This window comes from Bos indicus, chromosome 25, assembly GCF_029378745.1.
Source record: "Bos indicus isolate NIAB-ARS_2022 breed Sahiwal x Tharparkar chromosome 25, NIAB-ARS_B.indTharparkar_mat_pri_1.0, whole genome shotgun sequence".
NCBI lineage: Eukaryota > Metazoa > Chordata > Mammalia > Artiodactyla > Bovidae > Bos > Bos indicus.
This window is the reverse complement of record NC_091784.1, coordinates 36,239,128-36,251,612: the sequence shown is the minus strand read 5'-3', so window position 1 is coordinate 36,251,612 and position 12,485 is coordinate 36,239,128. Positions and strand designations below refer to the sequence as shown.

At 58.4% G+C, this 12,485-nt stretch overlaps 1 protein-coding gene across 1 annotated transcript; it reads right to left on the bottom strand.

Moving 5' to 3' along the window:
* Positions 1-1,235: 1,235 nt before the first annotated feature.
* MYL10 (myosin light chain 10) lies at positions 1,236-9,720 on the bottom strand. The gene is made up of 6 exons (XM_070779246.1): positions 9,633-9,720; positions 9,073-9,148; positions 8,202-8,306; positions 4,424-4,502; positions 1,764-1,812; positions 1,236-1,494 (listed from the first exon to the last, which is right to left on the bottom strand). The coding sequence occupies exons 1-6, from the start codon at positions 9,666-9,668 to the stop codon at positions 1,396-1,398; spliced, it is 444 nt and encodes a 147-aa protein (XP_070635347.1). The 5' UTR covers positions 9,669-9,720; the 3' UTR covers positions 1,236-1,395.
* Positions 9,721-12,485: the final 2,765 nt, after the last annotated feature.

The following is a 12,485-nucleotide window of genomic DNA, read 5'->3' as shown; positions in this document are numbered from 1 at the left end:
CCCGAATTCAGTCCCTGCCCCCATGTCCCGCTGCATGGGGTAGCAGGGTGGGGTAGAGCTTACGGGTGCAGGCTCATGCTGTCCGGGTCCCAGCTCCACCGTTGATCTTGTCACCTACCTCATTTTTGTTTTCCATTTTGGTTGTTGTTGTTGTTTAGTCGCTCAGTTGTGTCTGACTTTTTTGCAACCCCACGGACTGTAGCCCACCAGGCTCCTCTGTCCGTGGGATTTCCCAGGCAAGAACACTGGAGTAGGTTGCCATTTCTTCCTCCAGGGGATCTTCCTGACCCAGGGATGGAACCCAGGTCTCCTGCATTGGCAGGTGGATTCTTTACCACTGAACCACCCAAGAAGCTGAGTTTTGGTTGTTATCGTTCCCTCATTGATGTGTAGGATATTTTTTTTTCAAGTATATTCGGGATTTAAGATCTTTGTCAATATCTATTCTGGGGGACATTTATTTATTTCTCTATTTACTTATTTGGTTGAACTGGGTCTTAGTTGCCGCACTCGGGATAGTTTAGTTACGGCATGTGAACTCTTAGTTGAGGCATGCGGGCTCCAGTTCTCTGACCAGGGGTGGAACCTGGGCCTCCTGCATTGGGAGTGAGGAGTCTTAGCCACTGGACTGCCAGGGAAGTCCTTACTGATGTCTCTTGTTGCCAGTATCTTCTCCAGCCTGGGCCTCGCCTTTACAGGCTGTCCACGGCGTCCTTTGCTGAACGGAAGTTTTCAGTTGGAGGTCCAAATTCTGCCGTTTTATTATATGGTGGGTGCTATGTGTTCCATGTTTAAAAAATCTTTACCCCGCCCTAAGCATCCCTGCAGTCCACCTCCTCCTCTCCGCCTTCTCTGCCTCTGTCTGGCTCCTAGCTGCCAGGTCTCTCTGCTGGCCCAGTCCCACCTCCTCCCCACTGTGTCCCCACCCCAATTCTTGTTCTCCTCACTGCACGATCTTCCCGCCCCGGGACAGGGCTGGCTCCTCTCCTTGTCCCCAGGACTGGTACCAGGGCTGGCACACACTAGGTGCTCAATAAAAGCTTCATAAATGAAGGCAGTGTCCCGTGCCCCAGCTGGGTATCATTAAAACTGTCAATTAGTTCTAAACATCAGCTCATCAGGAACATTTGAGCAAAGCCAGGAAGTAAAAAGTTTTGGAAAAACCAACAGCATAGGAATGTTTCGCTTTCTCCCCAACTGGAGCATTAATCACGAGAACTCAGACCTTGTTAGCATTATTTATTCTTGCTTTTGCCCCTGACCCACAAGCCAGGGAGTCTTCTCTTCGCACATGTTGGCCACAGGGGCTCCTCAAAGGCCACCCCTCCCGTCTCCCAGGATTTGCTGCCTCTGAATGTGGGGGGGGTTTGGGGGGGGAGAGTCCGTGGTCTCCATCTAGTCCTTCTCTTCACCATGCGTGATGACGTAACACAGGTTCCTGTAGTCCAGATTGCCACACACATCTGGCGGGAAAGCGGCAAACATCTGCTTGACCTGGGGAAGGGGCTGGGAGTCAGCCCGGACCAGGGCCGAGTTGGGGACAGAGCCAGGGGTCACCCAAGGGCACCAGGCAGAGTGTCGCTCCCCTATTAGCAGATGTGGGGGGGTGGGCACCAAGGCCAGGCCGGCAGCCTCCCCCACCCATCCTTGTACCCTTCCAAGGAGTTGGGGGAAACCCTGTCAGCAGACCCCTGTAGACAGACCACTTCCCAGGAATGCTCGGTCGGCAGGGGCGGGCGGTGCCCTGAGAAGCTGGCGCTTACCTCCTCCTCACTGAACCGGTCTGCCTGCGTCATGAGCTTCTCTTTGATGCTGCTCAAGGGAGAGAAAAGGTCACCTTCAGGGGAAGGAGGGAAAGGGCTGCTCTGTGTGTGGACACACAGACCCTGAGGGGCAGCCCAGGAGGACACCAGCCAGGCGGTCCTGCAGCCCCCAGCTGGCCGTGTGGCCTCAGGCGACCACTTTAGCACTCAGCTTCCCCTGTAACCTGGGCTCTCCTCTTTGCATCAGGGGAGGGCCCAGTGGAATACCCTGGGGGCCCCAGCATGGCTGTGGTGGCCACTCCGATGTTGCACTGTCCACTCTGCCGGTACAGACTGTGTGTGCGGTTGCTGCATCGTGTCTGACTCTTTGCGGCCCTATGGACCGCATAACCCACCAGTCTCCTGTCCATGGGATTCTCCAGGCAAGAATACTGGAGCGGGTTGGTTGCCATTTTCTCCTCCAGGGGATCTTCCCAGGTTACAGAGGACAGCCTCTTTGCCCTGGTTCTAGACATGCTGCTTCTTCAGCTTGTGATTTTTTCTGACATCTCTAAGGTGCTTTGGAGGGTGATGGTGCTTGCACTCAGCCAAGGGGCGGGAAGGTTACCCAGTTCGGTGTCTTCCTGGGCCTGCTCAAGTCTCCTTTGCTCCTCCCAGCCCTAGGAAGTGAGCACTTTTATGCCCCTTTTGCAGAAAGGTCAGCTGAGGTTCAGGAGGGGTACTGATTTGTAGTGGTGGGGCCCTGTCCTCTTGAGTGGTCAGGGAGAGCAGCTACCCACGGTAGGTCAGGCCTGCCCCGGGGGGCGGGGGAACTGGAGAAGTGGCCCGAGGTGGGATGTTTGAAGCTGCCGGGGAGGGCCTGGTGCCCCCAGGAGCTGTGCGTTGGGGGGCGTGGTGGGCGGGGCCGCAGTGCGCAGGGGCGGGGCCAGAGGGCTGACCTGGGCCGTGAGGATCCGCGTGCCCCGCGATGCCACAGCCTTGGCCCCCCTGAGGACCGACGCACATTTTCCATTATTTATGTTACTACAGGACAGTCACAGTTTCCAGCTCTGCACGCCGGGGATTTTTCACAGACTCTGTCTCAACCAGAGCCTTCTCTGTGGCCCGCCTGGCGGGCAGCCATGTCTTTCAGGACCCATAGCCTGGGGATGGCGGCTTCGGGTCCAAAAACGGGGTCCCCCAAGGGTTCCTCCCAGCCCTGACTTTGCTCTGGTGGGAGTGAAGGTGGGTGACAGGAGAGGGGTGGGTGGAGGGCACTCCAGGGGGTACCCCCAGTGCCTCCGGAGGTCTTCAAGATGGGGGTGGGAACCTGGACTCAGGGCTGGGTAAATGAGAGGGCTGCAGCCTGGAGAAGCCCTCAGGAATACCTCCCCCACCCCTGAGGAGAGTGTGACTCAAAACTTAGGGGGCGGGGGGACTGTAAGAATGTCTGGGGGACAAGGCATTGTCCCCCACTTCCTCCCTGCCCCCCTGCCCTCTCCCGCCCCACCTCCATCACGTGCTGAGGCTAATAGAAAGCAAAATTAGCCACTAGCCGTCGCCTGAAGCAATCTGGTAATTGGTCAGGAAGCCTGTGACTGAGGAAGAAATCTTGCCTGCCCAGGGCCACCCACAGGCCCACGGAGGCTGTGGAGGCCTGAAGGGACGGCTGAGAGGTCGGCTCAGTGTGTCAGCCCCGGGCAGGCTGCCTCTACCCGGCCTGCCTTGCCCCCAAGTCTTGGCTCTCTGCCCCATGCTCCCCCCGGGCTGAGGCTCCCAGGCATAGCAAGCATCAGTGCTCCCACATTCAAGGATGCCAGCCCAGGTATGGCCGGCATGATGGCCTCCTCACTCTCTCTGCAGCCCCAGAGGAGCTGGGTCCTTCCTGTGGCTCTACCTCCATCCCCGCCCCCACTCGAGCCAACATCTGGCCCATTCCTCTCCCAACACCCCGGATCCCATCGATGCTGGCCTCTTGTATTTCATTCACCCAGCTGCTCTCCTCCCTCCATCCCTGTCAATCAAGACCTTTGCGGCAGCTGCAGACCTCTTTTCTCCTCCTCCAGGCTGGCCTCTATGTTGCTCCTGCCTGACTCCTTCTTAGGCTCTCCCATGACCCCCAGGCCCCTGCCGCCCAGGGTCCAGGGCTGCCCTACATGGGCCCTGCCTACCTCTCTGTGCTCAGTCTCCCCTACCACCCACCCAGCCCCCACCACACGCAGCCCTCTCCTCCCAAACAGGCCAAGGCCTGGCTCTTCTCTCGCTGCATTCCTGCATCTAGAATGTTCTCTGCTCCAGCCATGGCGATCCTCAGTCATCCTTCAGGGACCACCCACCTCTGCCCCCACCACTTCCTCCTTCACCACTGGGAAGCCCTCCCCTGGGGACCCCAGATTCCTGGCACACTTCCCCACAAACGGAGACCCCGAGGCCCAGGAAGTGGAAGGGAGATCGAAGGATGGCTGAACTGGGCATGAACTAGGTCCTGGCTCAGGAAGTGGAAGGGAGATCGAGGGATGGCTGAACTGGGCATGAACTAGGTCCTGGCTCCTGGCCAGAACCTACCTGAGTTCTGGGCAGGAGAGGAGACTGGGCCACCACCCCCATGTCCCTACCCCAGTCCATCTGTCCCCTGAGCCTCCGTAAAGAGAACAACCAAAGCAGAAGGTGGAGGGACTTACAAATCAGCCTTGACGAAACCTTTCCCTTCAGTGTCGAACACCTTGAAGGCGTGGAGGATGGTCTCCTCGGGGTCTGTACCTAGAAGCAGCAACACAGGATAAAGGGGACAGACAGCTATTGGCACTGGGTCCCAGGGCCCCTGTAGAGGCCACGGGTTCAGGGAGCCTCTTCCCCAGCTTCTGGTCCACAGTGAGGCCAGAGAGAAGGGAGTTTTCTGAGAATCAAGGAATAGGAACAGTAGCCAAGGACGCTGCGTTGAGACCCAATCAGCCTGCACTGTATCTGGAGTCCCCAGCTAGGTGTTGGTTGTCGTGTTCGGTCGCTCAGTCATGTCTGACTCTTTACAACCCCATGGACTGCAGCATGCCTCCCTGTCCTTCACTATCTCCCGGAGTTTGCCCAAGTTCACTTCTAGGCATTTACTACCTGCTTAACCCTCCTGACCACTGGCCCCATTTTACAGATGAAGAAACTGAGGCTCAGGGAGGTTAAGTGACTTGTCCAAGTTCTCATAACTGATGCCCTGTGATTAGACTGTGGGTAAAGGAGAAAGAGCTCTTACTTGGGGGCTGTAGGCTCTGGCAGCGACATTGGAGGAGTCTGCGAGGTTGTTTAGGCCAGAGGAGGGGCAGGTGGGCCAACAGAGTGGGTGGGGTGGAGGTGGGGGGCTGGAAGAGGCATAGCACAACCAGAGCAGTTCTGGTTTTCTCACGTTTATAGCGTGGGCTTTGGGGAAAGATGTCATTAGAAGACCTGGTTCTGCTAACAATGGGATTGAATACCCAGCCCTGCTGGTGGTACAGATGGGAAAACTGAGGCCCAGAGGGAGGAAGCGTCTCACCCGAGGTCTCGGGGACTGTGTGAATGGCAGCGGGTGGCCTGGTAACCCTTACCTGGCGCTCTTTCCCCTCCGTCACACTGCCCTCCCTGCTCACTGTGGACCAAGGGCGTCCCCTTCCTTCTTAAGGCTCAGCTGTGTCAACGCTGAAATGGAGACCGAGGTGGGGTTTGCTGCCTGTCTCCCAGGACTGGTTAAGATAACGTGTCCTTAATGGTAAAGTGAAGTCTCTCAGTCATGTCTGACTCTTTGCGACCCCATGGACTATAGCCTACCAGGCTTCTCCATCCATAGGATTTTCCAGGCAAGAGTACCGGAGTGGGTTGCCATTTGATGGTAAAGGGCTTGCCAAACATTACTCTGTCGTGGCCGCAAACGTATCCGAGTACTCTGTGCCAAGTCCATCCTGCAGCTCCCCCATGCAACCCTGTGGAACCCCGGCACACCACATGTGGTAGATACTGATGTCTCCTGTTTGTCAAAGAGGACCCTGAGGCTCAGAGAGGTTCTGTTGCTGGCCTGAGGTCTCCAGCTGTAAGGGGAGGAAGGTTTGAAGACAACTGTTTGAACCTCCAAAGTCCCCCTGTTTGTTCTGCCCCTTTGTGTTCCTGATTCTCAGACTGGGTCAGGTCATCTGTGTCTCCCCCATCAGACTGGGTCAGGTCATCTGTGTCTCCCCCATCAGACTGGGTCAGGGCTGTCTGTGCCTCCTCTTTAGGATCGTCCAGGACAGGACAATGTCTGAATCTCTCAACATTTCTGAGACTGGCCCTGAGTGACTGGGCTGGGCTTAGTGCTGCCCTGGTGGCCTGGGAGCTCCTGGTGGCAGAGGTGTGGGCCTCTCCTAGGCAGGGTGACAGAAAGCCAGTGTGCCCAGGCCAGAAGCTCAGCCTAGGGTCCGTCAGAGCCTGGCCTTGCAGGAGGAGGGGCTGGCCAAGGGATTGTGGTGAGGGGCCTGCTGTGTGGTCTCGGTCTCCCTGGGTCTCTGGAGGGGCCTCTCTGCTGGGGCAGGCTGGCTCTAGCCCACCTTCCTGAGGGCCAGCTGACTGTGAACTCATTGCCCTGGGCTCAGGCCCCATGGCTGGATGTTTACCACCTGCCAGTCCTCCCCTCCCTCCTCTCAGAGAGGGCCTCCCCTCTGCTGACTGCAGACCTCATCCAGTGGGTGGCAGAGAGGCCGCCTCCCCCGGTCACTTCATGGCAAAGTGTCCTCATCCCGATTAGAGGGACGAGGCGGTGCCTGCCCAGCCCCCCAGCCCCTGTCCCTACAGCAGGCTCGGCCAAGCTTGCATGACAGGCTCAGCTGGAGCCCCAGCCGCGGCGCCCCTGTGAAAATGAGAAAAAGGTGCAGTCTGGGGTCAGAGCTCTTAGCTCAGTCACAGACCAACATGCGTTCCGGGACTCACTTTGAAGTCACTGGCTGGAGTCACGCACGTCTTTCCCTGGGACTGAGCCCCCAGCCCTGCCCCCTGGACTTCTGCACCCCTGGAGGAGGCGGCTGTGGTCCCAGGAATAACCCCTCACAGCTGGCCAGAGCGGGGCCCGGTGGCACTTCTCTGCTGACTGGACAGCACCTGGTGGCCGTGGGTTCAGCGGTGGCCCCCAGGTCCTCATGCCAAGAACCTGGGAATGTCACTTGGTAAAAGGGCTTTGCAGATGTAAAGAAAGGGTCTCGAGATGGAGTGACCATCCTGGTTCATCTAGATGGTCTGTAAAACCAGTGACAAGTGTCCTTACGAGAGTGAGACAGACAGAAACAGACAGAAGAGGAGGGGCGGTGTGACCCCCTGAGGCAGAGATGAGAGCAAAGTGGCCACCGGAAGCCAGAAAAGAACAGAAAGGCATTCTCTCCTGGAGCTGCTCAATGGAGCCCGACCTGTCAGATTTCAGACTTCCAGATTCCAGAACTGAGGGAACACGTGGCTGGTTTTTTGAGCCGCCAAGTTTGTGGTCATTTGTTTCAGCGGCCTCGGGAAACTAACACAAACCCCGTCTTACAGACAGGGAACCACGGTGCAAAGCAGAGTTAAACCTTGCCTAAGGCTACCCTCAGGGCCAGTGGGGGGCCAGCTCTTCTTTTTTTCTATAATTAAAAAACATTTTTACAATTTTTTGGCCATGCCACAGAGTGTGTGGGATCCTAGCGCCCCAACCAAGGATCAAACCTGCGCCCCTTGGAAGGGCAGAGTCCTAACCACTGGACCACCGGGGAAGTCCGAGGAAGCCAGGGCTTAAGCCCAGATGGAGCTGAGGCCCAGGGAGGGTGTCAGGCACAGACAGCCTGAGCGTGGGATGATGATAAGACCCACCCCTCAGGGCAGCCCCAGCCCCGGCTGGCCCTTCCTTCTCACCACAGAATCCCAGCCCAGGCCTGATGCCACATCTCAGGGGAGCACAGTGGTTAGAGCTGGAGACGGGTCAGGGCTCCATTCCTGCCACTTCGATGCTAGGACACCTGGGCAGGTGTGTGGCCCATCTGAGCCTCGGCCTCCTCCCCTATGAATCCTTCCCCAGAGGAGAAGCACAGCCTGCTCTGGGGTGGGCCACGGCAGCTTCCGGGACCCCCAGCCCACTCGCCCTCAGTACCACCGCCTCCTGTCAGCCGCAGGTGGTAAGACAGAAGACGCAAGATGAACCCAGGGCCAGGAAGTTGAGACCAGGGCGGGAGCACTGTCCTGCAAAGGGCTTTCTTGCAAACTGTCCCCCTGGGCCCCTCACAGCCCCACAAATCGAGTCATGACAATTACCCCGCTCTATGCTGTAGAGGTGGAAACTGAGGCAGGATCTGGTGTGTGCCCCGGGGGTTGGTGTCCGGGGCTATACCATGTCCCCAGCTGGGGTGTGCGTCGGTGCAGGGCACGTGGGCACACGGGACCCCACCTACCCATGCCCACTCGCCCATCCCCTCCCCAGCACCCCCCCTCTGGGGCCTCACTCACCCTTCAGCTTCTCCCCAAACATGGTCAGGAAGACAGTGAAGTTGATGGGCCCAGGGGCCTCCTTCACCATGGCCTCCAGCTCCTCGTTCTTTACATTGATGCGGCCTGGGGGAGGGTAGGGGTGGAGACACCCGCACAAACAGTGAGGGTCAGAGGGGACCCTGCCTGCAGGCAGCCCAGAAGCCCAGAGCTCAGGATCCCAGCGTCTTGCAGAATCACCCAGCCCTACTGTCTCTCCCATCCCTCCACTCAGCCCTAAGGCCCTGCCCACCTTTTGGTAGGGGGAGGGTCTCAGAATGGGGGCACACTTAGCCATGGGCTGCCTCCAGCCTCACCATCCCCCTGCTACCACCTCAGTCTCCCTGGAAATGAGAGCAAGTTGGTGGTTATCCCCATTTTACAGATGAGGCAACTGAGGCCCAAAGAAGCTGCGGCACATTGGAGTGGAAGACCTGGGTCCCAGGGGCTCACGTGCTGCAGGAGGGATCCACTGGCTGCCTAGAGGCGAAGACTCTGGGATTCCCTGAGTCCCACCTCTGAAGGTTTCCAGCCTCTTCCTCACCCCTAATGCTCCCCCAACCCCACTGCCCTGCTGACTCCTCCCCCAGCCTCCCACTCTAGGCCTCTGCAGGGGCCACTCCTGTCCCTGAAATACCCACCTCCGTCCCCTGACCAGTCCTCTTCTAACACTGGGGAGTCCTCCCTTGACCTTCCAGGCAGAGCCCACCCCTCCTGGGAGCCCCCAGAGTACACCAGCCCCTCGCACCCCCTGCGCCAACCACCCTGACCTGCCCTCAGCTGCCCATTCTTTCTGAAAGGCCTGGACTCAGCTCCGCCCCAAGCCCCAGGTCTCTGGCTGCCGGTCACCCACCCAGGGCAGCAAAGGTGTCCCTCAGGTCCTCCTTGTCGATGAAGCCATCCCGGTTCTGGTCCATGATGGTGAAGGCCTGGCAGAGACACGGGCACTGAGCAGCCACCCACCCTCCCACCCCAACCCCTCCCCAGAAGTCCCTGCTTCCTGTGAGGGGCGGTCCTCCTGCCCATTGTTATCTCAGCAACCTCAGTACAGGCCCTGGCCATCCCGTCATGAGAGCAATGGCTAACAGGAGCTGGGCTCCTACTGTGCACCAGCACCCCCTGGGGCTTCACGCCCATCCCTCATTTCATGCTCCCCGCAACCCCACTTTACAGAGAGTGAAACTGAGGCACAGAGAGAGGAAAGGCTTGCTGGAGGTCACACAGCAGAGACTCAGGAATAGAGGGGGTGGGGCTGCCTGAGGGCAGCTCATCACATCTGGTGGGGCTAAGCTGCAGCCTGGCAGCCTCTAAGAATGACGTCACCACCCCCCAGGGACTGAGGGCTGACCCCACATCTAAAGGCTTTCCGTGCATCCCAGTAACCTCCCAAAGCCCCAGGGGCAGCTGACCGACCTCTTTAAACTCCTGGATCTGGGACTGATCAAACATGGAGAAGACGTTGGAGCTGGCTCCTCCTTCTGCTTTTTTCCGGGCTCTTCTGGGTGCCTGTGAGGTTCCAGGAGAGGCTTTGCAGAAACCCCTTTGTTGGGAGGTACCCCGTTTGTGGCACCCAACCCTCAGGCCTCATCTCCTGAAAACAATGCCTCCTGCCCCTGCCAGGACTCTGGCAGAGACACCAGGCTCCTGAAGTCTTACAGGGAAGCAGGGTGTTTCCCAGCCCCCAGCAAGAAGCCTGCAGAGCGCCCACCCTGCAAGGTCATCCTGCCGCTTCTCACCCCGCCCCCCGCCCCCGACTCCAGCAGGCAAGTGGTCAGCGTCCAGCATGTAGAGCAGAGAGGGGTGTCCTTTCTAGCACCAGCCCCCACGTGGGGGGCCCTCCTTTCCTGCCACCCTCCCCAGTGTTCAGGGTAACACCCAGGTCCCCGGTCCCGCGAGGTCTGTCCCTTGCCCCCTTCCCAGAGCATCCTCCCCGACCTGGGTCCCCCACACCTGCTCTGCGTGCCCCGCTCTCTTCATTTGCTCCTGCCCTTCCCACTACCTGGGGCACCTTCCCTGGCTTCCATCAGCAAGTAGCTTCATCCTTCAGGCCCAACTCCTCCACCACTGCCTGCAAGAAGCCTTCCCTGATCAACCTTGACCCAAGGCGGACTAAGAGCTCCTGCCGCCCCCACCTACCCACCCCTCCCCACCAATCTTGGGCTTCCACGCCCCGTAGCCCAGAGCACGCCGTCCTGCCACACCTCCCTGGGTCTGTCCCATTGAAAGTGGTGGGCTGCCTTCCCTCACCCAGGGTCTGGCTCCGATTGGGGGCCGGTTTGGAAACTACAGCCCCAGAGCTCAGGGCCTATCTTAGGGCAGCGGGTAGAGCAGGTGACCATCCTTGTGGAGGGTCTCTGGCCAGACTTCCTGTCTCCACGACTTTCTCTCTGATGTCATGGTGCCAGAGAGTCCACTCTTGGGCCTTTGCTCTCGGTCCCTGAAGCCCTCCGTGGCACCTTTCCTTCAGCAGCCATCACTAGGGCCCCCGTGTGCAAAGGAGCCCCAGACTCGGCTCATGATGTGGGAAAGGACAGCCGGGACTTCACAGAAAAGGGGGAGGCGGAATGGGAGCCCTCACAGAACCCCCACGCCCACTCCCTCCCGGCCTGTACCACCCTCTGTGCCCAGCCCTGCTACCCCACCCCAGAGCGCGGGCTGCGCTGGTACTCCCCTCAGGGCCTGTGTGGTCCCCCCTCCCTCCCCTAGCTCATTCCTGTCCCCCCACCCTACGTCCCCACCCCCACACTCACCCCCATCTCCCTGGGTCCCTGGGCTCACTTGAGGAGCCGCAGCGCCTGGCTGACTTATAATTAGCTTTTACTCAGTCCTTTGTCTCCACTAATCCTTTGAAAGGGGGCTGTCAGGGGCAGCCAGGACGTTCTGATGCCGTAAAACCCCTGTAATATTTATAAATCCCTTCAGACATCATAAAGAAAAGAACCTCCCTGCAGAATTCATCTCACATAATTACAGATACATTTCCTTCTGATTAATAAAAGCGATCACTTCCGTCTGGGGGGCATATTCTGCCCTCACTCTCCTCAGACCTCCCCCATCGGCCAGGGCGTGCCCTGCCCCTGTCTATCCCCAGCCTTTCGTGTCATCTGGGGAAACGTCACCCTATTGTGTGCCAGACCCTGTTCTAGAACCGCTGAAGGAAGGAAGAGGTTGTTTTTCTGCTACTGCACAGGCAAAACTGAGACCCAGGGCCCTGACCGGCTTTCTGATCTCCTAGCTGGGACCCCCCTTCCAGCCCAGCTGTCTTAGAAATTCCCTTTTATAATGTGTTTCCGAAGGAAATATCTCAGAGCAGAAGGTGGGTCACCCAGACCTGAGTTCTAATCCCTGCTTTGCTGTTCACAGCCTCTGTGATGTTAAGAAAATCAGTTTTCTGCCCTGAGTCTCCTTTCTAAAATGGATATCACGCCTCCCTCAGAGCATCTGGGCAGTTTCCCTGGTAGCTCAGCTGGTAAAGAATCAGCCTGCCATGCAGGAGACCCTCGTTTGATTCCTGAGCTGGGAAATTCCCTTGGAAAAGGGATTGGCTACCCACACCAGTATTCTTGGGCTTCCCTGGTGGCTCAGATGGTGAAGAATCCACTGGCAACGCAGGAGATCTGGGTTTGACCCCTGGGTTGGGAAGATCCCCTGGAGAAGGGAACAGCTACCCACTGCATTATTATGGCCTAGAGAATTCCATGGACAGAGGAGTCTGGCAGGCTACAGTCCATGGGGTCACAAAGAGTCAGACATGACTGAAAGATTTTCACTTTCAGAGCATCTGGACATTAATCAGGTACCCGCTGACCCAGGTGCCCAGTCCCACGACCCGGAGCTGAATCAGACCTGGTTCTTGTGCCCAAGGGGGTCACAGTCCAGCTAGGAGACGGACAATTGGTAGAGGGTGATGGAGGGAGGGGAGATGCTGAGATTTCAGAGAAGCCACTGTACCGCTGCGTGGTACCTCCCAGAGCGGGTGACTTTCAGACTGAGGCTTGGCTGAGTTAGCGTTTTCAGGTCAAGAAGGACTGATGAGAGCGTGTGAAATGGAGGCATGAAAGGACAGCCCCAGTGAAGGCCCACAGGGAGCCCCAAGGGACTGGAGCCCAGGGACAAGGGGAGGGCGGCAGGGCAGGCCCCACATGGCCTGAAGGACCCCGCAGCAAGGCCAGCAGCCCCCACGCCAGGCTCCATAGGACCCCAGCTGTCCTAGAATAGCGACCCCAACCCCCACGAAGAAGCATGTTCTCTCGGGTGGGATCAGAG